This window comes from Melanaphis sacchari, unplaced genomic scaffold, assembly GCF_002803265.2.
Source record: "Melanaphis sacchari strain LSU unplaced genomic scaffold, SCAv2.0 Contig64_pilon_pilon, whole genome shotgun sequence".
NCBI lineage: Eukaryota > Metazoa > Arthropoda > Insecta > Hemiptera > Aphididae > Melanaphis > Melanaphis sacchari.
Genome location: NW_020271462.1, coordinates 315,310 through 342,421, shown reverse-complemented (window position 1 = coordinate 342,421; position 27,112 = coordinate 315,310). Strand labels below are relative to the sequence as shown.

General features: G+C 24.2%; 2 protein-coding genes across 2 annotated transcripts; one reads left to right on the top strand and one right to left on the bottom strand.

The window, feature by feature from the left end:
* Positions 1–1,017: 1,017 nt before the first annotated feature.
* LOC112600413 (lachesin-like) lies at positions 1,018–6,881 on the bottom strand. Its single transcript, XM_025347614.1, has 7 exons — positions 6,746–6,881; positions 6,486–6,665; positions 3,090–3,331; positions 2,686–2,942; positions 2,357–2,620; positions 2,141–2,280; positions 1,018–1,208 (listed from the first exon to the last, which is right to left on the bottom strand). The coding sequence occupies exons 2-7, from the start codon at positions 6,529–6,531 to the stop codon at positions 1,072–1,074; spliced, it is 1,086 nt and encodes a 361-aa protein (XP_025203399.1). The 5' UTR covers positions 6,532–6,665; positions 6,746–6,881; the 3' UTR covers positions 1,018–1,071.
* Positions 6,882–14,545: 7,664 nt separating this feature from the next.
* Positions 14,546–18,107, top strand: LOC112600461 (protein cornichon-like). Its single transcript, XM_025347692.1, has 5 exons — positions 14,546–14,818; positions 15,690–15,758; positions 17,575–17,687; positions 17,773–17,916; positions 17,983–18,107. The coding sequence occupies exons 1-5, from the start codon at positions 14,738–14,740 to the stop codon at positions 18,008–18,010; spliced, it is 435 nt and encodes a 144-aa protein (XP_025203477.1). The 5' UTR covers positions 14,546–14,737; the 3' UTR covers positions 18,011–18,107.
* Positions 18,108–27,112: the final 9,005 nt, after the last annotated feature.

Below are 27,112 nucleotides of genomic sequence, written 5' to 3'. Positions count from 1 at the left end.
ATTATTCAATTATTTTGTACATTTCATAATAAATCAGAGCTTTTTGTTTTTTTTGATAGTGTTATTATAATATATTTCACTAATTATTCCGTCTATTTAGCACATAAGTATTTGATTTAATTCTTCTTGAGACTTGTTATGATACATTTTTTGATTCAGTTTCAATTTATATTTTTTAAATCATCTTTTGAAAAAACAATTTGCATATTGCAACAATACCATGAGCTTCTTGTTCATTTTATATTATTTAGAATTTTAATTAGTACAATGACACATTATTAATGAATTTATGAGTAAATTTTTTAAGTAATGAACATTTGATTTTAATATGAATACATACAAAGATTTTGATAAATACAGGTTTTATATAATATATCATTATATATTTTAATGTTTTAAAAATCTAAAATTTTGAAGAGAATCATTCAAATAACGTAGATATTCATAAATACTATCAGATGACCTATCAAATATTTTTGTAACCATGTCTATTCAACAAATGCTGCAATGTACCACATACACATGTCTACAACTATTAATTGTAGATTAGTTGATAAGTACACACATGATAAAAGTGGTGCTTGAAAATATTGTCGCATAATCCTAATTGACTACATCAAATAAATTAAAGTAAGATATGTATTTTTAATTAAAATATATATAATTATTATTTATGAAAAAAAATATAAAATTACATTAAATAATAGTAAGTATATAAAATGAAATATAATTTATATATATTTTTAATGGACGGACTGTTAAACAGTCTAAAAGTAAAAGTAAACAAAATTATATAAATGTGATAATAACTAAGCAATAATAATGGTGCTTACACATTAATAATTTGTTCTTGGACGGAATAATTATTTTTCGATGTAGGTATAAATGTATGAAGTTATTAAGTATAAAATTAAAGCACTAACAGTTGTGATACTATTAGATAATACATTTATACAGTGATGTAATATGAGATACGTCACGAATGGAGTTATCAAATAAATGTAATAATATGGGCACTTCAGGAATAGGTTTTTAATTCCTTCTGGTTACACCACTGTATTGATGAATTATTTAAAAATATAGGTGAACAAAATATAGGTAAGTAGCAATTAAGAAAGAAACATTAACGCTAGCAGTTTTGATGCTGGAGCTTCTTAAGTGTGAAGATGATTGGCCACAAGCTGGTGGGCATACTGGTATTATTGTTTCTATAAAATTAACAAATAATAAAAGTTAAATTTTGTTTATAACTAATATAAAAATATAAACTATAGAGAAAATATGAAATAGATTAATAATTATTAGTTTCATAGGTCACTAAATTTGTATGTTGCAATTATAAGTTATTTTTATTACACGTATATAGTGGTGCTGGTATCAGTTTCGAATGATATTGAACAAAAATAAAATTTGAGGTACAGTAAACTACGAATTTATTACACTAAAATATAGGACAAATTCCATGTAATTATATCCAATTATCTATAACTTTTATACCTATATCCTATGGACTATCATTGTCCACCACAGAACTGCCCACCTAAATTAAGTATTGCAATACTTATACATGGAGATTGATAATATATTGGAAATATTAGTAATAGCAATAAAAATATGGTACATGGATGTGAACTTTCTCTGTCTTACAACTATACACATGACGAACTTAATATTCACAATAACCAATATTTCTCAATTTTATTTAATAATTAGAGTGAACTTATATATTAAAAAATTTAAAGGTAAGATTAGGAATCAAAGATTTTTATTGATATGTCTTGAACAATGATCATACTTTTAAATTTTAGAATAGGTTAATTCACACTAATTTTAAAAATAACAAAATAAAATAGATAATTGAGATTATGAAATTTGCTATGTTCTACGTTTCTAAGATAGAAACATATATGCAAGTTAATAACAAGATAAACAAAATGTGTTCCACTATATTATCAAGTTATGTTGAATATTAGTTCAAATATATAAAATATTTTAAGTATATTTTTGAAAAATAAGACAAAGCAACATTTTAGAAAAGGGAAATATTGTAAGTTTAAAATGCTGTAAAATTGACATTAAAATTAATTTGAATTGTACTTATTATTTTTTTGCATTCAATCATAATGCACATAATATTTACCATAAAGATTAACTGTAACTTCAGCAGTTCCTAATACATTTGATGCTTTGCAAATGTAATCACCATATTGACGTTTTTCAATTGTTATGATACGTATTGTAGTATCTGTAAATTCATCTGCAGTAGCAAAATGTGAGATTCTAGGTAAAAATAAAACTTAATTAAATATTTTCATCAAAATATAAACAAATTAAAATTCTCAAAAACCAAGTATACCGGTAATGTTGATTATTGGATAATTGTATTCCATTATTTATCCAAACAATGGCTGGTGGAGGATAAGCTTCAACATGACACTCGAGATCCATGTCATATTGTAGAGCCTGTCCCAAACGAGGTTTAGGAACAGTTATAACTGGAGCAAATTCTACCTCTATGGCAATATTACGCCTGGCACCTTTTCCGACACCATTTTCAGCTACACAGTAATAGGTTCCGCGATCTTCTTTTGTTATGACCGGAATTTTCAAAATGTTACCTCTAGAATATGAAATGTATATTTAATTTATACATAGATTTACATTATATTACTATTGTTAGTATACCTATAAATCGATCCACCTGTGGGTAAAATAGCATTATTTTCTCGTCTCCAGGAAACTCTCGGACTGGGAAATCCACCAGCATAGCATTCAAGTTTTACTGGTTGACCCTCGTTAACAACCAATGATCTAGTTGAGTTGTCAGAAATGATAGGAGGTCTACGCACTTCTAACTCAACATCAGCAGATATTTTGTTGTTCAACCCAAGCAAAACTTGACAACGATAATAACCAGCATCAGTTTCTTGAATATCCTTAATCTGAAAATTTAAAATTTTTTCCAATTTTTATAAAATATAAAATAAGACAAAGTTGGTATCTAAACGCATAGATTATTGATTAATATTCAAATACAAGACAAATATAGAACATTTAATTTATGGTAGAAATTTATTTAAATCAAATACCTGTAGTGTGTAACTAGTGCTGTCAATGTCTTGTCTCAATGAAAATCTTGAATCTTTAATAATCAATGTACTTCCAGATGAAAGCATGACAGGTTCAGTTATTTTTTCTTTATCAACCTTCACCCATAAAACAGGAAAATCCATGGCATATAAAACAGAACATGTCATCTCTGCTGTACCACCAATATCTTTTATAGGTTTTTGAGTTATATGAGATATTGTGGGTGTCCTCTGAGAAAAAGCTAAAATTAAAATTAAATATTATAATTTTAGTATGCAGCATTATAATATTTAAAATATAAGTGATAAATATGAGCAATTAATATGTTACTGTAAATTTACACTTCAGTTAATAAACATTTCAATAAAATTAAATTATCATGAATAGGTACATTATCAGTAGGGTTTGAAAGTTGATGCAATTTACATTTTTTTTTTTTTTTAGAACTTATTAGATAATACTCTCCTTACCACAAATGTGTTTCATAAATAAATTAATCTAAATAAATAATTTTTATTTTGCATTTTTTGGCTTTTTAAGTCATTTTTTGTGATTTTAGTTCAATTTCTTGTAATCATATTATTTTGTCAATTAACATCTTTACACGCTTAGTTTTTGTTTTACCCAAACTGTATATAAGTACCTACATCAAATTTATATTTTATACAAGTTGTACACAGGTGAAGTAAAGAAAAAGATTCAATAGAATAAAGCAATTTGCTAGCTGTCATTTTTACTTTTGATAATATAAAATATGCTTTAATAGTACAATACTACAATGTAATAATTTTGAATAATTTTTATTATTATTATAATTTTTTTTTAAACAAATATTTGTAATTTTTTGTCATTTTTAAGTCATATTTGCATATATTTTTTAGGTCTTTTTTTTTAAATTTAATGTTCTAAGGTCATTAAATTCTAAGCCTTAATTATCAGTAACCAGTAAATACAGAAATATATAAAAATTATAGTAAAGTGATAGGTAGCATACAAGTACATAACATGTATAATATCACATTCACAATGAGTACTGATTTCTAAATATTATATCATTTAGGTGTCATGTTACAAAAAATTATTAAATATTTATACTTATAATAGATATTGTTATAAAATTGCTATTGAATTAAAATTAAGTAATGGCACAAAACAAAAAAAATAAGTTTTAAAAATTGAGATTTTTAATTTATTTCTAAAAAATGGAGTTCATATAACAAAGTAGGATTATATATTATTTTACATAACTGTAACACAAAATCGGTCTTAATAGGTTATTCATATTTTCTTATTAAAAAATAAGACGGAAAATTTATATTTAAGTAAACATTAACTGAAAAATTAAAACTGTTATTTAATATATACTTAAATACTCGTATAGTTGAATTTTAATATTATGTTTTTATATTTTAGATTTACATAATTTTAAAAAAGAAGGAGCTATTATATTAATTGCTGAAGTATTCAACAAATAGCAAAGTCTATAGTAAATAAATACACAAATGTTTATAGCTTAGCTAAATTTAGAAGAAGCCAAAGATAAAAGTAAAACACATGTCTAAGGTTTGTATTAGTTGTTTCACAACAAACAAGTTCTAAATTAAAACCTTGATTAAAACTATTAAATATATGTTTTTAATGCATGCATTAAATATTTGATTATTAATATTTATAAGTGCTATTTTATATTGAATAACATGTACAAATTATAATTTAAGTATTTTTTTTTTTATTATTATTACTAAGTTATGACATACATAATACATCAACTCTGCATAGGCTAAGAACAGCCATGCATTCAATATTGAATGTCTGGGCCAAGCAATAAATATTCATTTAAATTGAGCGATCAAGATATTCAAACACAATTGACTGAAGTGAATAATTTTTATTATAAGACTCTATTAATTGGGAATTTCAGCCTTTGTTTTGACATAGTGGGCAAGTCATTTGGAAAGATGTAAAGATGTAATGAAATTGAAAAGAGAGAAATATTATATTATATTATAATATTTGATAACATATCCGGATATTCATTATTATTATTATTGTCATTACTAATTAAGAAAAAGAATTATATTAATATTCATATGATCTTCTATTAATGTCTAATGAACATAAATTGATAAATGATTTATGCATATTAAAAATATTATTTAATTATGTAAAGACGCATTGCTATTTAATGAGGTGAATTTATATATTGGTGATCCTTTTAATATATAACTCAATAAGTTTTAACATTTGAATATCAATTAAACCATAATAATTAGTAGTATAAGCAAATTTAAATTTAAAAAAAAAACTTATGTAGAAACACAGCTACCATTCTCATCTTAAATTCTATAATAGTTAAATTTAATTTAATATTAAAATTAAATTAATTGTATGCAAATTTACTATTTTATATAGACATACAATAAGTAGGTAGTCTTTATATCACAAATTAAATAGGTACCTAATTATAAATAAAATTTATTTTTTCGAACAAGATTATAGTTATATAATATTACTATGTATATTGTCCATAAATAGTTCAAACTTTAAACTTCTTTCGAACGAAATATTTAATTAAAGTAACCTATAGTTTGAATAGATACCTAATAAAAGTAGATTATAAAATGTTGTAGATATCTATCTTAATTGAGTTATGATTAAAACTTGAGACAAGTTATATTATTAAATATTAAACTAAAATATTTAATGTTTAAGTATTATACAGGTACTTATAGGTTTGTTAGAACTGAGCTTCATTTTGGATGTTTTTGACAAAAATTCATCATTGAAAGGGTATCAATAAAAATATTTTATTAAGAGTGATGACTGACAAATGTATGACTATACTTACAATTGAAAACTGAATAGAGAAATCAAATTTTTATAGATACCTACGTAACTTATACTTGGAAAATAATAAAATATTCTTGAATAGTGAAAAAAAAAAATTAATTGTTAATAACACGGAGTTAAAGTACTTTATTCTGAGATTGCGATTATAAAATTTTCTTTTTTCAGTATAGACTGTACATAAATACAGACACTGAATTTAATGGACAAACAAAGTATTATACTAGAACTGGTAACAAAGGCTGAAGTATTAGAAATTTTAAATTAAGATTATAACAAATATCACAGCGACGACGTCCTCGCATAATTGATTTGGTAAATCACACAATTTTATTCTCATTGTTACCATAGAGCCATTACAGGCATAAACAATCGTATCGACAGTAGGGCCACTCCTTGATTCGACGACGCTAAAAAAACCGCGTCCACGCCCGACATGTAGTCAGTCGTGCGAACTTACAACTCTAGTCGGTCAACAACGGATCGGCAATCGGATTGTCCGTCAATCAGTCACCACCGTTGTCATCGATGCGTGTAAAGGTACTCACCGAGGTTGATGCACAACACAACGAAAACGCTGTAGACATTCTTCATCTCGGAAAATGGCGGTTATTGCTCCGCGCACGGGCGGACGAAGTGCAGGGAATAAAATACAGTGAGTTGACGACGTAAATCGATCAAACGCCAAATGGATGCGTTTAATATTAGAGTTAAAAAATCGTCACAAACTGAAACATAAAAAACACGAATAACAACATTTGACCAACGCGCGCTGAAGAATGACTAATGACTAATGAGCGTCGTTTACCGTCGCGCGTCGTCCCGGCGGCAGGTAGTAACAATAGATAGTGGTATTGTGGTGGGTACTGAGTAGACGCGTCTGTTGTAACGAACGCTGCCCACCTGTGGAATGTACAACCCGAAACGCTTCGCCTCCAACGGCGGGCAAATTCTTTTGTTTACGGCTGATAATTACGCGCCTGGAGGTAGTGATGAGTGGAGGAGGAACGGTGCATGTCGTCCTTTGGCTAGCGTTCAAACTTCGGGATTTCGGGAGGGGCTTGGCATTATAAATTTTAATACATATTTAGTAGGTACAGATGAAGACGAATACTATTATTTATTATTGCTTAAATGTTACTTTTTATCATTTGTATTGTGTAGGTCGACGGTTCGACACGATAATTTTTGATTTTTGAATCTGTTAATATCTATTCGACTAAAATAGGTACCTATCAAGGATTGTAGTTAATAAGCATTTTTTATTTTTATTTTTCTTTTGATTCGGTTTTATTTGGAAAACTACATAAATATTACTATCACCAGTATAACCTACCTATAGGACCTATATAGGTATCTATTAGTTATTAAGTACTCATATTTAAGGAGGTACCTAGTATTAAGATACGCTGTTAATTATTCATACGAATGTTACATGACAGAAATTATGCCAAATAACACGAAATAGGTACCTATAATTTATAAAAATTTAATTTAATTAAACTTTATATCTTATGGGCTAGGTATAGCTTATATGACTATTTAAAAACAATAGGTACCTATTTCTTTTGTACAACATTCATAAATAGTTTTTTTCTATTACGGCTATGCCATAAGACGCCTAATAAATTATAATAGTAAATATGTATGTTATATTAGGTTTATAATACTAGTTCAATAGTTAATATTAATTTGTTTATCAACTGATCGTAGTATTATTTTATTGTGTAGTATAACAATTTATCATTATTAACTATAATCTATACTCTATTGGGAATTGGGATATAAAATATAAAATAAGTAAATATCTATAATACATTAATACCTAATATTTTAATAAAATATTTAAGTACCTACCTATCAGTACACATTAAAAATATTTTCTAAATAATTTTTGTACCTAATTAGTAATTACTATTATTTAATATATACTATAATATAGAATTGACTCGATTGTCTTTAATCATTACCTAGTTTTAACTAGTATATAGGTACCTATCAGAGATCATTTATTAAATATTTTCTTAAGGCCATCGAATACATATTTTTAATATATTATAAAAGATATTATTTTAAAATTGGATGTTATAAGATTATTATTATTTTTTATTTATTAGTTAGTATTTGCTATTGTTTATAAACATTAAAATATAATTTGTGTTAGAAATATTTAAAAAAATTTAAATAAAAATTAATAATTCACAATAAAACATATATAATGTTGTTTTTTAATTTTTTTCTTTGTTTGCAGCCTGCGGGCCGGATAAAATTTGTTCACGGACCGCCATTTGATGACATTTGGTATATGTTATATATATATATATTACATTCAACAATTTTAACATCAGAACACATATTTAAGACAACTTAAGGTTTTGGCATAATATTAATTGTACAGTTATTAAGTATTAACGTGTAATCCGATTATAATTCTGATGTAAAATGTAAAAATCGTAAATTTTAAAATATTAAAATAATAGTAGATAATTATTAGTTATTACTGTAATTAATATTACTACTTATTATAATTAATTATTTGTTTTTATAATATTATTATTAATGATTAATCTTATTTTATGGTGATTTTACGTACTATAGTGGTTGTTTAAATATATAAATATATTTTTACTATTTTTAGTATAAAAATGTATTTTATTAATTTAATCTATGTACGATTTAAAAATTATGTAAGATGTGTATTAAACATTAACAGATCTACAGATAAGTATTAAACATATTATTTTAAACATTTAAAAATTAAAACATTGTGTTAAAAACATAGCAGTAGTCAATACTTTACTTCTGTAGTACCTACTGATCGGTTGTAGCCAGTACATTAGTACACAATGGTTAGTAAAGTAGTCAATAATTATTAGATATATACCTACACAATAAAGTTCAATACTTATACCATTAGTTAATATTTAATCAATGCTTATACATTACTTTATTGTTGAAAATTGAAATAACATCATTGCATAATAATTAAATAAACTAATTTATTTTAAGTTTTCTGTTTAATGAATAATTAATAACTATTAACTGATTGTTTAACATTTACTATTTATATATTTTAATTTGCAAATTATTGACTATTATTATATGCCATACTTTTATACAGGAACTCTGTCTTTTAAAGTGATGCAGATACGTAGTTACGTAATGGCGACTGGCGTACAATATTTGTATTTGAATTCAAAGTATAAATTAATTAACCATTGTTCTAGAATCTAGAGTTTATTTGATAACAATTAACCAATGACGCTATTTCAGTAATATTGATTAAAAATACATTTTACTTAGGTACCTACTACCTACTAATAAAATTAAGTCATTAGTAGATATACTAGGTATATGTTTTTCGTATATATAAGTGCAATGAATGATGATACAGGTATATCACATCCTAATAATTTATTAAAAAATAATTAAATAAACTTAGGTGCAAATAAAAAATACAACCATAATGACATAATATTATAAGTTCTTTATTACTTTATTTATATAAATATAATTTGATATGAGATTTTTAGTATTTTTTTTCGATATATTCATACATATTTAATATTTTAAAAACACTAAACGTGAAAAATATAACACTTAATACTTACATTTATTATATTTTTAAATAACTTTAAAACTAAAGAATATTGTTGTATTAATTTAGTTGTTTAATTAATAAAAATAATTTATCTATTAAATGGTATTATTATTTATGCAAATTTTAATTTTTAAATAACACCTACTATTTTATTGAAAATAAGAAAATATAATATATAGGTATATTATGCATTTACAAGTATTATATAAGAATAAATGTATTATTTTTTTAAAGATCTTAATACTAACTCATTGTATAAGTAATATTAAAGTCATATCAAAGTATTTAAACTGTTAAATTATTTTAAATGATATTATAATTTAGCTTATTTAGATAAAAAATAATTTTAAGTATTTTATATTTTTAAATTAAAAGGTTATCTGAGATAAATATTAAATATGATAATCTAGATAATTTGTAATGAAAAGAGTTTCAAATTTGTTTTTATATACATCAAACATATGTATATTGTATTTATTTTTTTTTTTTTTAATGGGATTTGTTAATTTTTTTGTTTACTTCCTATTTACTTTTTTTTTCAGATACTGTTTATATTTTTATGTATAGTACACTATTGTTAAATGTATTTTATTAATCCTATAATTATTGTTCACTATTTACAAGCACCATCACATCAAAAGGTAATTAACAGTAATCGTATTTACACTGATGTTTACGAGTGTAAAATTAGAGCTTGGAGTTAGAAAAAAAAATGTATAAACAATATTATTGTTAAAAGAAACATTTGATACCTTATTAGTTATTACTGATCAGTTATTAGTGCTGTGAGCTGTGAGCATGATTGTTATTGAATTGCCCCTTGCACCATACATGAGAATTAGGTGTCGTATTATTTACCTATGTAAAAAATATTTTAAAATGAACGCTTTAAAAATCATATCCAATTTTATATCGTTCAAAATTGTAACTTGTAAGCACATTCTGATATATAACGTCAATCATCCGGTGTCTGGAAGGAAAGTTTCATAGTTAAATAACAACAATTTTTTTATTTTAAATTATCTTAATTAAGTTATGACTTATAAGTTTTAACTATTATAAAATCGACCACTGACTACTGAGATATCTGAATATCAAACAGACGACGGTTAACATGCGGGCAAATAAAAATATTTTTGCAATAAACTATTACTTATATTATAGACTATAGAGTATAGACTATATAGATTATAAATTTAATATTTAAAAGAATTGATATTAATTATTATTATATTGTATAATGTTTAAAAATGATAACTATATAAGCCTACCAAGAAAAAAAAATCAAGTAGATCTATACTTACGTAGGTTGGTACTTTATTTCTCCAAGTATTAAGTAAAATAAATAAATTATTATGATTTGATGGGGAATCTATTACTGATTTTTTTATAGTCGATATACTATTTTATAAATGCGCGTTTAAAATTTGCATGCATAATCCACCTTATACCTAAATATTACAGTCTGCTAGCCTGTTAAATATACACACTTTACAGTATACTCAAGCATTATATAATATGCCCTAATATTAACGACTATATAATAATAATACATATAATATTACAGGTCACCTTTTTTTCGGTGCATACCTACTAATTGAGTCTTATACATAAATGGTACAAAAATAATACACTAATTGAGTTAGCATTTGAAATAAGTAATATGTATATTATATCAACCAATTTAAATAACTGAATTATATACATATATTTTTTTTAAATACCTATATTGATCAAATTTTAGAAAATAAACACCAAAAAAAAAAATTTTTAATCATAATAGATATCTGTAGAATTCTTTACTATAAATAATCCTTAATTTATAAAATTAGGAAAGATTTTTTTTTTAAGTCTTGCAGGAATATTATTAAAAACATGGTTTTAATCAGTATTAAGTACCTGTTTTTTACATTTTATAGGACTCAATTAGAATATTATAGTATATACGAGTGGGTATCTAAAACAACCCGTGATTCAGTTTGTTCTAAAAGATCTTATTATCATAACTTAGCTCGAATGCAACTATTTTTTTGTTTTTTTTTTTTTTTTGTTCGAATGTACTATAAATTATGTCTTTGAGCATCACAACTTACCCACATAGCGTAAATATGATTAATATATATGTATATATGATGCATATACTTACTTACGTAGTTTAATGCACCCGCACCGATTGGTAATAATAAGGGCGCTGAGTCGTATTAATAGCGACACGCACACGACGATTTATCATTACAATAACTGTGTACTCATAGATAGGGAAATAACTACCCTATCAGTAAGCTTGTTTTATATGTGTGTGTATGTGTGTTTATTCATTAAGGGAGATGAACTACTACGTTAACAGTAAGTACATAAACGAAAAAAAATAAATGAAAACAATCAAAATCCAATCTCTGCAAGCAGTTCTTGTCGAGGAGAGGGTAATATTATTTAGTTTTCGTCATGATATATTGTTATGAAGTTCACTAAGTTTCATACAACATTATATACATACAATACATCTCCTTTAAAATATTATAATAGTGGTGTTATACATATTATACTTACGTATATTGTGCATACTATAGTTTATATACTATTAATATGTTACCGGAAGCGGTAATCTGCATGTTTCGTGGTGCGTATATAGAGCTCATTATTTCTTTATTCTGTCCCTCATGCTGTGTATTGTATCGCCGGAGGTGGTTGCTTAGGTTGACGATGTGGGGTATATACACCTAGACACGCGTGTATTATATTACTTCAAACGAATGTTTTTTTCATCATTTTTTACACTGTATAATGTATAGAACATGGCGCAATAATAATAATTACTAAAATAATGATAATAACAATAATTATAGCTAACGGAAAAGCGTCAGTTCGTGACTCAAGTGTGTGTGCGTGTGCACGATCGAGCTTTTCCGACGAAGGGTGAATATTGTACGTATAATATTATATTACATATAGTGTACGCTGTGATTATAGAATTTTTACAGTGGGTACTATACAACAGCGATTTTCTGATAGCCTGTGACCTGTCGTAAAGTTATAAAAACATTCAAATATCCGCACCATGAACCTATACTACAGAACACAAACAAATAAATATGATTACGGTAAAATGAATACTTACCATTGAATGTTGATCAATAAATTATTAATATGAGTGATAATTATAAAATGTGTAATAGTATTTTATTATTAGTGCCATTTTATGAGTTTGAATATACCTAATATGCTGTTATATAATTACATTTTTATAACTAATTGATTATATGATAATTCTATTAACTATTATCAATATGTCAGTATATAGTTATAATTTTTTTTTCATATTAAAATTTGAAATTTAACTTTCATAAAATGTGTAAATAACGATTTTAGTTACCTATTTTATTATAGGTATAATATACCTAAATAAAATAATAGATACTGTAGATCTTTCTCCATTGATCTATATTATTATTTCCTATACATAATGCAGTATTAAAATTATTTAAAGTTAATTTTAGGCTAATATTTATACCCTCACTTATAATAATTACTACTACAAATCACAATTATTATTCAATAGTAGGTATGTCTTATATGAAAAGAAAGTTTTTATATTTGGTGAATATTTCAAGTCTCTATAATAAATGTATTTTCTTAAATAAAACAAAAATCAATATCTATTTTGTCAAAACCTAGCATTAAGTAAATTTCCGTATTATCGCTGTTTTTTTCTTCCAATTATTGAGAAAACTAAAATGAATACTGAACATTTTAAAAATATTGTGTTTCTAGAATACGAATATAAAGTTATCTACCAGAATTTACATTCCTCCTCCACCTGCAGTATTGAAAATTGAAGTAAATTGTATATTCTTAATCTTAACGACAAACAAAAGAAAAATTACACATTAAACATACAATAGTTAGTAATTTAACTAAATACATATGGATACATAGAACATAGGTACATATTTTGTTTCACTGAGTCTTAAAATTGAAAATCACCAATCGTAAAAACACTAATTTATTTAAGTAACCAACCTGTTGTATTTGTATATTTTTTGATTTTATATTACATTGGAAATTAAAAGTCGTGTAGGTACCTACCTACTTCTTACTCATCAAAATAATAAATAAGTAATAACTAATAAGTGGGTATTAGTGTATTACATAATATTTAGAATTTAGATCACAATCATAAATAGGTTTCGTTATGGCACTAAAGTGTTCATCAGGATTAATACAATCATATCTAATGGCTACAATTAATTGCTATATCATAATAATTTATAAGCGATCTCTCAAGGTTAAGTTTTCGATTAGGTTTGTCACCAGTCACAACTATAGTTAATGTAATGTCTAAGTAGGCAGTAGATAAGTTTCCTAGATAGGTAATGTACCGAACGAATAAACATGTAAAACACTACGATTTTTATTAGATAGATAGGTATATTTTTTTTATTTTAATAAACCTAATCTATTATTTGTATAGACATTATGTACTATTTTCAATATTTCTAATATTATATTAGAGCCATTAGAGGCTGTAAATTGTTATATACGTACAAGTCGTACAATGTAGGTACCTACTTTTGAAGTGTTGAAGCCTGAAAGTAGATATTGTAAATTGTAATGTAACCATTGTAACCTCCGTATCGAACCAAGCCCAAATAACTAAAGCTGTTATCGCCAGCGCTCGGCTGTTATCAATCATGAAATTATTGTATAACGACTATTCTAATACGATAAACGATTAAGAATACTTATTACTTATGTATCAAGTATGACTGTATGAGTAATGAGTATTTCGACTAGTTGACTAGCTCTATTATAATAATAATATACTGCTAAAAAATATTTTTAATACGCGTATTTTATCATTACATATATTTAATATAATTTTTAATATTGTAATCTAAGTTATAACATGTTTTAAAATTGTATATAATATGTGTCTACTATAATTAATTACGTACATTTTGATGCGATTTCAATGAACCGAAGATCGAATATTTAAACTGCCTATAATAATATAATTTTTTTTTTTTTTTTTGTCTAAACACTAAACGGTAGTGATCAAACTCACCAAATAAATTATTTTATATTTTCTATATTAATACTTAAAAGTATTTTTATTAAATTTATCTATGATTATGATATTTTAAATTGATTTTTTAGTGACTTTAGTTTTTAATTAACTGAGTACAATAAACTACTACAATGTCTTTTACATTCTCAGCGTTCACTTATATTATGGCGATGATATCAGATGCATTTTTAATATTTTTTTCAATATTTCATGTAAGTACCTACTGTAATGTAATATTAGAGATAAATTATAGTATTATTAGGTAAATACTTCTACCTATACCATTTAAAGTTTAAAGATATACTATTAGTATTTGCAATCTACTAAGAAAAAAGTGTGTGGTAATTAATCTACAGATATAGTACCTATTTAACTAACTAAAATTTTGTAAATACGCACAGCATAGGTTTATGAGTTATGACATTGAGAAATTAATCAAACATATTTTGTATTTAAATTAAGAGATCTCTACTGTTCTTTTAGTTTTAACAATAACTTTTCACAAGTTATTCCTACTTACCTATTACCATTAATCAAAAAAAAAAGAAAAATGTTTCATTAAAAATTTAAAATATTTCAATTGTTTGTATATTGCCTCCATTACCTACTTTAATTGACAAAACTCGATATGGCTTTTCATTTTGTGAATGTTATGTCATATATGCTTTCTATTTGTCATTATTTACCATACACACTATTTAGAATAATTAGAATAAATGTCTAGTTTCGCACATACTTTTGATGGTAAGAAAAGACCAGCGAGTGTGTAGAGATTGCAGTCTTTCAACTGAGTTTCAAGGAGTTTTGTCTGAACAGAGTATGGTTTCTTTTTTAAACTTATCTACATTTAAAAACCTGCAATCTGTATCTATTTTAACAGTTTTTTCTTTTTGTTGTATTATATGATTCATAATTTTAAATGAGTAAAATTTGTTTAAAATTATTTACTTATTAGATATTAGTTTTAACCTAATTATATTAGATATGTTTAAAATATATATATATCATGCTATTATAGACCACTTAATGAAATTAAACAACAATTAATTAATTACTTTAAAGTTTAAATTATTTTTGTTTTAGATTATTGCATTTGATGAACTTAAAACTGATAGCAAAAATCCTATAGATCAATGTAACAGTCTAAATCCAGTGAGTATAAATAAAATTAAATATAAAATATTTAATTATGTATTTATTCATATTTTTTAATTTTATTGAATTTGAAATATTTTTTGAAATAAATTATAGACTCTAATTTACTTGAATACTTTTTATTTTACATAACATGAAAAAATACTAAAATTAGCCAAAAATATGTTTTAAAATTATTTCTGACATACATTAATAATTAAATATAGGTATATAAACAGTGTATAAACTCATGGTTATTAATAATTTTTTTAATCAATACTTATTTTTATTATTTTATTTTAAGTAAATAGGTATATGGACATAATATTATTATGGTAACATGGTACTTTCTAAGAATATTTATTTTTCAACTAAATATTTAGCATTAATACTTATGTTATTGTAGTTTTGCATTTTTACATATCTTTTGTAAGTAAAATTATTTTAATGTTTCTAAATAAATATTATTAAAATGTGAAAAAAATTTAAATATTTTTGAATTTAAAGAGTGGTTGGTTCTCATTTCAATAAATTTTTAGCTGACAATAATTATATAATGATTGTGTTACATACATGATATAAAACACGCATTTAAAGGTATTCAAAATTCTGAATTAAACAATTTTTTTTTCAATCATAAGTAAAATAATAATTAATAATTATGTTTCAGTTAATACTGAAATATAGATATAATTATCTATATTATTTTAGGCAGGATTGTTTATTTTAGTTCCATTATCAATTGTTAATAAAAATTAAATTTTCTAAAATATTTCATACATGTCTTTTCATCTCCATTAAAAAATTGAGTTTATGTACGTTTCATCCTAGATAAATATTAAGATAGAACATTATTTGGTCCCCAGGAATTCTTAAACATTTTTTGTATTATTGGCATTTAAACAGGAAATTGCTTATTAAAAATAGTTGTAAATGTATTAATTATTAATGAAATAACAAACTTGAACAAATCTAAAGAAATTAATGTAAATAATGATTTTAAAATGAATAGAATCAAACATTCTATAAAAAAAATATCATCTCGGACCAAACATACTATATTTAAAAACTCCTAGGGATGAATGTCCAATCTTGATATTTATTGAGTATGAAATATCCATATATTCAATTTTTTAATAGTGATATAACGTCTGTATACCATTTTAAGTAACACAAAATTACCAATCTAAAAGTTTTTAAGAAAATATTAAAAAAAAAAATTAAATATAAAACTTATTTGTACCTGATATGTTTTAGTTGGTACTTGACTGTACATTTAAGCTTACACCTTAAAGTTAAATGTGAAATAGATTATTCAATAAATAATATTTTTCTTCAGAACAAATTATGGTTGTACTATTTTTTTTTTAAATTTTATAGTTAAAAAAAATATAAAATTATGAGAACAACAATTAGAACAACTTTATTTAATCTAATTAAAAAAATTAATTACAGTTGCTACTAACTTTTAAGTCTATCATAACAGCATATCAGCCTAATAACTATCCAGTATGTAGTGCCCACTTATTTATAATTTGTTTTTTTTCTATAGTATAATACTGTGGATCTTAATCTTTTTAGGACTGCAACCCTAATTTTCTCCAAAAAAATATTTTGCGACCCACATGGTTTCACATTTTTAAGAGTAGTTATAAAAAATAACTTTTTTTAAATATAAGTATATTATAATTTAATATAAATTTCTTTGAATCTATATAATACAAAAATTATTCGCGATCTACCAAAAATTAAATCACAACCTACAATTTTAGAAACGCTGTAATAATATATTATAATTAAAAATATTTAAAAAATATTTATTTTTTAATTATAGCTAGTGATTCCTGAGTATATGCTTCACTTCTTCTTCAACCTTTTATTTTTGTTTGGAGGTCAATGGATTTCATTTGCTATTAATATACCATTAATGGCCTATCATATAAAAAGGTAATATTTAAAAAAAAAGTAGCATACATAAACTATTTTTTAACTGTAGTGATGTTTTTATAAAAATACTGATTTTTTTTAATAGATATCAAAATAGACCAGTTATGTCTGGTTTTGGTCTCTATGATCCTACAAGTATCATGAATGCTGATAAATTGTATAAGTATCAACGTGAGGGTTGGATAAAATTATCATTTTATCTGTTTTCATTTTTCTATTATCTATATGGGTAAATAACTGAATTCTTTCGTTATCAAAATTAATGTATTATATGTGTATGAATTGATTTTTTCAGAATGATACGAGCATTGATAACAATATGAACCAAAGTCGCTTCTAGCAATGATTTTGTACATATTTGTTCATTTTTTATCAATATAAATCAGTTATTTTGTATTTAAGTTTACCTCAGTATATATAAACTATATAGTAAATTATCCAAACAGGATGCAACTACTTAACAATATAATTTTTAAAATTTAAAATTTATTCTACTGACATAAAAAAAAAAAATGTTAAAAAAATCAGTTTTCAATTTATCATTTTAAATTATTTGTTTTTATGTATATCACTAAATATTTTGTATTTAAAAATTTTAATTTTTTATAATTTATGTAAAAAAAAGTTAAGTTTTTGTGAATTTTTTGTCTGCAAGGAAAAAGAAATAATGTTGTTTGTTTGTTTTGTTGCCTTGCTACTCATAAAATAGTTATATTTTACGCTTGATATAATTTAATACCAAAGTTTGTTAAGTCCATAGTACTTATTAATATAGTGATAATAAAATTGTATTTTTCACAATAATAATACAATTTATAAAATTAATATAGTCCAATGATTAATTCTTATTTCTTTTCACTATTAATTAATTGAAATTCTTGTGTTCTTCATTTTTATAAATACTATTTATTCTATTTTCAGTGGCAGTGTGATATTATTTTTAGCGTTCATGATGATAAAAAAATCAGTGTAGTAATGATAGTCATTATTCATAAGTTACATTTTTTTAAATATATATTTGTATGAAAGATAATAAGTCAACTTATACAGTAAAACCTGTCTTATGCAAACTCTTGATAAGACGGATTCCTGTTCTGTGCGGAAATGTTATATGGTCCCGGCAGATTTCTATAGCTTAACATAGGATTAAACCCTTGATAAAACGAAACCTGTTTTACGTGAAACGGAAAGCTATATTTTGGTCCCGTAAATCATATATACCTTTAACAAACGGAAAAACACATCACAAAATGAACAAAAATATTTTACTGTATAATGTTGAATCTTGATGTGTAGATGGCTAGGCATATATGTATGGATTTTTAGAAATAATTTTCAAACGTTGCATAGGTTGATAACCAATTTGATATTTTGTATTGATGCAGCTACAGAAGTTAATGGATTTTTAAAATTAATATAACATCTGTGTATCTTGTGAAAATCACACATAAAGTTACCAATAGTTTGATATAATACAATTATAAACCTATACTTATTACTTAAGAATTAAGTATAACTAATTTAATAATAAATTCTGGAGGTAAAATAAGTAAGTAGGTGTATATTGTATTGATACTTTTACTACGAAATTTATGTCTTGTAGAAGATACTTTTTAAAAATATTTAACTATCGAAACAGACACTAATATTTTGTAAAATACTTAAAACTTACATGTAGTTGAATACCTACTCTTTACATTTACTATAAACTATACAGCAGAACTAATTTTAAATACAGATTTAAAATAAACTGAGAAAGTATTTGAAATATAGGTATTAAAAAGTTAAAGGTATTTGATTACTTTTGTTCAAATTCTTTATAAGACTGAATTTATCAGATAATATTGATTTAAATATGCAGGTTGAATTAAATTATAATTTTATTTATTTATTGATAATAATATTGCTTTTTTTGCTAATTTGTTTACATTTTTTTTTTTTTTTTTTGTCACCTTTAATCTTGTGGTCTAAACTTACCGATAAACAATTTCAGTGTAGTCTATAGAGAGTATAGAGTATATGTGAATTATGTACTTACCTACTTAAACATTTTTAATGACTTCTTGAGGGTTTAAACTTCCATAATTCTTCTAATTTTCTCATCATAGCCTATAATCTGTGTTATATATATGTATGTATCATAATATCATCTATGCGTGTGTTGGTGGGTGACATTTAAATTTAATTTTTTTCTAACCATTTGTAAATGGGTACGTACTCTGTACGCTAATCTTTCTAGAAATTAATTATTAAATCAATAAATATTCAATGTGTTCTATATTTAAGAAAACAATTATAGTAGCTACCTACTTGTACTAAGAAATCACAAATTTAACATTATTACACGATTTATATCAGCTAAACAGTAAATTGTAATCGTAATTGATTGTATATAAATGTATATTTTGTGTATTTGTAATTAATTAATAACGATAATATTCGAAGGTATGGCCGTATAGTTATTTACAATAATTATTTTAGTTTTTGTTGACTATATAAAGTAGGGTAGGTAATCATATTGAATTGATCATCTAAAATAAAAGCAAAGATATAATATGGCTTCGATGCTCACCTCGAATTTCAAAGCAATTTGTTCAAAGTACCTATTATAAATTACAATACATTTATATATGCTTTTATTTTCATAACCGAAACGTTTGTCAGCGCCATGTAGCTTTGATCTAATTACGTATAAAATATAATTAATACTATTTATACGATTACCTTTTACTGTCTCTACTGCACGTGTTGTATTACCTACTTGTGTTCCCTCTTGGTTATACCCGTTTGCGGGCTTTGTAGATGCGTCTTCGTTATGGAAACAGTTATATTATTTTTTAAACGAATCTCAGAGAATTGTATTAAGTATTAAATATTTATTTAATAGATTTTGATCACATAACTAAATACTTTTATAAATTAAGAAATTTGCATTAGTTGAGTAGGTAGAATGAAATATTACGTTCATTCGATTTTTTGTTATGACGTCGACGGGCATTTCGTTAAAACGTTCATGCTTCTTATGCTTAAAGTTAATATTAAATTTTAACCAGGGGTTTGAACACACAGATCGAAGCCTTTCCGCTTGTATTTATAAATAAAGGTATCTACTGATTATTTTTTTCTATTTTTTGTATGGTTTTGAGTATGAAATATTGAATGGGTTGTTCAATAAAAGAATCGCCTAGTAAATGGATAGAAGTAAATAAACTAAGCATAAATCTATTCTTAGGAAATCGGTAGTTATACGTGAAGTTTAGAAGAAAATTAGAGTCTTGAGCATTTTTACCCCATACTTTATAATAATATGTCACATAACTCTTTGTTTTTTCCCAAACCGGCCTTCTTAATATAGTCATCGTAAAATATAAAGAAATAAAATGTGGTTTAATTTAATTTTGATTTGATTTAATGATTTGTTCTTAACGCTACAACTCAATAATAATTTACTTTACACCAGATTTTTTTTCTGTACCTATGTCCTTTATAATATCATATCATAGTAGATAAGTACTAACTTTCCTATTTTTCTATATGCTTCATAATTGTCAAACTTAAAATGTGTGTATAATAATATAAAAACATAAGTTAAATTAGTTATATAGTTGCAAGACTACGTTTGGAAAGCGATAGTATTTCCAATTTCAAAAAGTATCATGCATTTAAATATTGGTGTTTATTTAAGTATTTATCTCTTGTAAAATATTTGATAAGTATTTAAATTAACATCAAGAGGCTAAATAAGTATATTTAAGCTACGGGAATATTATTTGATAACAATATTAATGATAAAAATTTAAGTAGCAACATAGGTTAGATTACCTACATATTATTATTTTCGCTTATTAATATTATTAATAAAATACAATTTTACTTACATAAAACCTATTTATCATAAAAAGTAAATATATTATTTATTATCTAACCATAATAACTAATAAAATATTCATTATAACCAAGTTTAGAATTGAAATTTATAATGTACAGTTGTTAATTCAATTTAAACAATGATATATTATTATGGAGCTTATTTATTTGTATACGTCAAATTTATTTATTATTTCTAGAAATGTATACAAAAAAATAACGAAATTAATTAATTAATTAAAAAAAAATAAATTAGCCAGCAAGGAAAGAAAAATATATTTCAACTTGGTTTAATTAAAAAGTTAGTATTAGCTAAGTAGCTATCAAGAAAACTATTATAGGTGTACAAGAATTGTCACACAGGAATGTGAAAAATAGTTATTAAAATCTAACTATTTTATTTTAAAGAGAAAAAAATCAAGTGCTGGTAGAGCATTTTCTTAATTACACATTTCTACATTCATTTTTATCTGGATAAAATAAGTCATCATGATTAAGTAAGATATAGAAATAAACAAAGATTATGATTGACAAGAATGATTCAATGATATCAATAATTAGAGCCATGTATTTTTTTCCATTACATTTAAAAAATCATTTAATAAAATATTTTTTTATAATAATAAGTTGAACTCATATATACAGTACTAATAATTATTTCAACATTGACATTTGACATAATGATTCAAAAGATAAAAACTAGAAAGGAATTAACTCAAATAAACTTGAAATGATTGTTGGAGTTTATAAAATAAAATTAAAAAATTATTAGGAATATTTAATATTGTTATATTAATAATAACTGGTGATAAATCTACATTAAGCTGTTATTATAATTGAGTCTACGTGTATTCTTGGTCTATAAAAAAAATATATGAAAGAAGAAACTTACCAATGAAAATTGAATGGGAGTGTTGAATAAGTTACATTGAATGCCACTGCATATAAATTAGCATATAAACGCATATACTAGTTTTTTCACTTCAAACTGAGTCGTAGCGACGACAGTTGATTACGCGTCGACATAAATATTATTGAGATCATTATTTTCCGTACGAATGAATATTATATTATCAAGATTCTTTGTTTGAAGGGTAATTAAAAATTTATCGTCACTCTAATTTTTTTAAATATTTAAAAATGAAATGTAATTAGCTTAGGTATACAAAAAATGATTGTATGTTATAAAAACAATTAATAAGCAAAATATAATAGGTAAATAAAAATGTTAAATGTTTATAATTTTTTATTAAAGTTTTCAAAATAAGGATTCAAGCATATTAATCCGGTTGCGAATCACATTTGTTACGAAAATAAATAATTTCCTTTCGGCACCTTAACGAATGTATCTATTTTTGTAATTTTTTTTCTATTTTACATAGAAAATGATGTTCAAGTAACCGAGGATAAAGTCCGTAGTATTGAGTCAGATGTAAAAAAAAGTTAAAAATTTTATAACTGATAGTCGGTAGTAATAAAAATTTTTTTTTATGTTTTTGCGATAAAATATATGTAAATTTAATAAACATATCTGTATAAAATGAACTGCAATTTTTTATTTCAACGTAAAGTTTTACGTTCGTCGTTCAGTTGGACAATATAACATCATTTAATCTTGACGATCGATACCTGACATACTCTTATATTTATTATACTCCAAAATTGGCAAAGGCTTGTTGTTTTTGTTTTTGTTTTTTTTTTGACCATGTCGATTAGTTGTTTCTACCATTTGTCAAAATAATTGTTCATTAGTTTTTCCACAACATAATATTCAGTATGACTAACTCCGGGCAATACACCAGTTACCATGCAGTGCCTTGTCCAGAATAAATTATAATTTTTTGTACAAGTCTATGAGGTTTAGTTAACAAATACAATTTTATGCTATATTTATGACGTTTATTTTATATATATATTGCCCAAATACTAGACGGCCCCGCCAAAGTACCATCGATTCGTCTAGCGACACATTTCTAGAAGATTGATATAGATTATACATCTTGCATTCGCTTATTAAAAAAAATCCAAAACCATTTTAACTTTATAAATGAGACCTGGTGTATTATCATTATCTTCGAGATTTTTACAAACATGTAAAGCTCGCACAATCAGCGTGTACCTACTTCGATTATTTTTTATCGAAAGTAGTTTAAATTATAGTTTGTCAATTTTCCAATAATCTTATATATTTGGCATTTTTTTTTTTTGTGCTTGTATGTAAAAGAAAGTAGAAAAAAAACTTTTAGTTAATTAACACATATATCTATCCATTTTGGTATACGGGATTTATCGCTGGGCCTATTCTAATATAAATCTGTAGCACAATTGTTTGTTTCCTAGCGACTAAGTCGAAAATATCATTAGTCAGTAATAAATTAAAAATTCAATTGGTCACCATCTGGTTTTGTTTTCAACCCAAAATTTTTATAAATATCAATGCAAACATTGCAAACCCTAAAATTGTATGTAGTACGATTCACTATGTACATATAGTACGAAATTTAAAAATGCGCTTTAAACAATATTTATTTTGGTAAAATATTTCAACACTATTTAAAGTCATTACTTTATTTGTGTAAACTAAAAGCTATAGGTTATAATATAATTTTATGTTAATAAATAATAATATATTAGAGTTAATGAAATCATTTTTTTTTTTTAAATTAATAAATAACAATTTAACATAGTTCACTATTATAAAATATTATAATATATTATTATTATTCATTATAATATTATAATATTTATGCATAATAGGTAAGTATAGCTATTTAATTTATATTAAGCGTTTTTTCACTAAAGAAATACACAAGCATTGGCGCTAGTTTTTAGAGCATTGATTTAAATTTGGCGATTCGGGATTATGTGTGCAGTAAAAAATTTTGATATTTTAGAGGCTGTATCAATGATATCAAGATTAGGCGAATTGTCTAACCAAATTTTATTTTAAATTGAAGCGCGTATTGTTGGTTGTCTTATTGTTCTATTCCGAGTTGTGGATGGAGAATAATTGATTATAGTGGCGGTGATAATATGTATCAGTTTCAGTTTTTTCCTCTACTAAACGTAACGGACTTACTACTTTAAATAACAGCATCATCTACATCATTCATATTACTGTTATCCACGTCATCAAAAACCATTTCATCTACAGCATTGTCTGCTCCATCAAAATCGACATCGTTGTCAGCCAAGTCATTTCAGTAGTGTAAAAAGTAAATAAAGTAGTACAATAATTGATTAATTTACTAGCTCATTTTTTATACATGAGCTTAAAAATATTTAATACAGTTAAAAATTTAAAAAATTCTATTTTAGACACAATCTCACTTAATGAGGTTTCTGTTAGTGTTTCATATGAACATTGGATCTGTTTACATTGGTTCCAATAATTGATTATTTATTTATGAATCTATTAATTTTAGATTCTGAACAGAGTTGAGAATTGATTTTATAATGTGTTTCTTAATTTTTGTGTTTTTTTCTTATTTTTTTTAATTTTTGTTTTTACTACCTTTTGAGGTATTAAAATTCATTTTCAAACTTTGATAGCAAATTGAATATAGTTAGGGGTAAACATTAAAAAAATTCCAGTAAGTACTTTTCAAAAAAATAAATAGGAAAAACAATAAGAAAAAAGTGGGTATGTGGAAGCTGCTCTATTATACCAAAGGTGTTCAGCAGGTCACTGTAATGAATGAGTTAAATTTAGATTCAATGATTTATAATTATAGGTATACAAAAAACGATTCTGAACGGAGACACGCGATCTGTCACCAATATTACAAAGCAGATTTCATGATAATACGTTTTTGAATAATTCTATAAAAGTAATTTATTTTATTTTTAGTATTACGGCAGGTTGATATAATTTTCGCTGTAAAAGTTGTATTTATTGTATTATAAATATTTAATTATTATTGCTCGCAAGTCGCAATTGTCTCAGTATTTTATTAAATTTAATTGCCCCTGCGCGCATTACCATGCATACCTATTATAAGGAAAACTTTGTATTTTCTCTGGTACGGTTTACTTTAGAATATAGTATTTTAAAGTTTGGTCACCTTATCTACAAATATTCATAAAGCTATTCAAAATCAATTCCTTCGCTTTTTATCTTAAAAATATGGTATTTCATGTCAACCGCATTCACGATACAAGCCATTGTTAGATACATTAAAATATGAAGATTCTAGCTGCCGGAAGAATTAATATCGATGTGAAGTTATCGTATGAATTGATCAATGGATATATTGACTTTACAGAAATACTTGTTTTAATTCTTACATCCTTCGTTGTCGAACTAGATTTACTAAAAAATGTTATATTTTAGCATACAAAACTAAATTATGCTCTGGTCTTTGCATGTGTTGATATCTATAAATCTAAAATATAACCATGAGATTAGCCAATGAGGCCCAAAACGATTTAATTCATTTAAACTTATTTGGATATTTTTATGATTATATTATAGATTATTTAGCTATTAGATTTTATTTGTAGAATATATTTTATTATTTTCATTATTTTTGTTCATTATATAGTTTTATTATTGAAATTTATACCTGCTGTAATACTTAAAATTGTTATTGGACATTAGCACGTTTAAATATAACATACAAAAATATAAATTAACATATCAAAAAAAAGTATCTACATACTTATTTATTATAATAATAAAATACTTTCAAGAATTCTGTCATTAGTACCTTTACTATATAATTTATAAAAATCAATACAAAAAAAGTCGAATAAATTATTATTTGCCTATATATTGTAATAAAAGATATGAATAATATGATAGCTAGGTATTTTATTTTCTGAAATACCTTATTATATTCTAATAAAATTACAAAATATTTACAGTAAATTACCCGTTAAAGAATTACTTTTAAAATGCAGTTTAAAAATTTAAAGACATAATTCTATTACAACATTCATTTAAAAAAAATTGCAAGTAAATGATCATCACGTAACGAACCTATATAAAAGTGTAATTTTGTTAAATGTCAAAATATATAATAAATTATTATCTCGTTAAAAATGAATAATGAAAATATTTATTATTTTTTAAAACACTTTATTTAAGGCTAATATTAAAGTATTAAGTAATATTTAAAAGTTAATAATACAATTATATTTTTATCAAAAAATAAAGATAAAAATTTGACTATACTTACTAAAATTCTTAAAATCAATTATTTTATGTATACAAATGTATATAAATAATATCTAGGTTTATATTAATTAATCTCTTTATCAATTATCATCTATTGTTTTTTGCTTCAGTTGAAACATAAAATAAAAAGTCTACAATTATAATGAATAGTTCTATAATTTTCTACTTCTTTATTCTTCATAAATTTTTGATATACCACAAAAAACTCAAGAAAGATTTAAAGAATGTTGAAAAGGTGACGTTAATCTTATATCGTTAATATTGGTATTGGTCTAAGTATTCATATCAAGTATCAACACTATATCTAGAATTAAAAAAGCAATTCATAATTGTAAATCATAAAGGTAGTTAATTATTGTAAATATACATTTAATCTAAA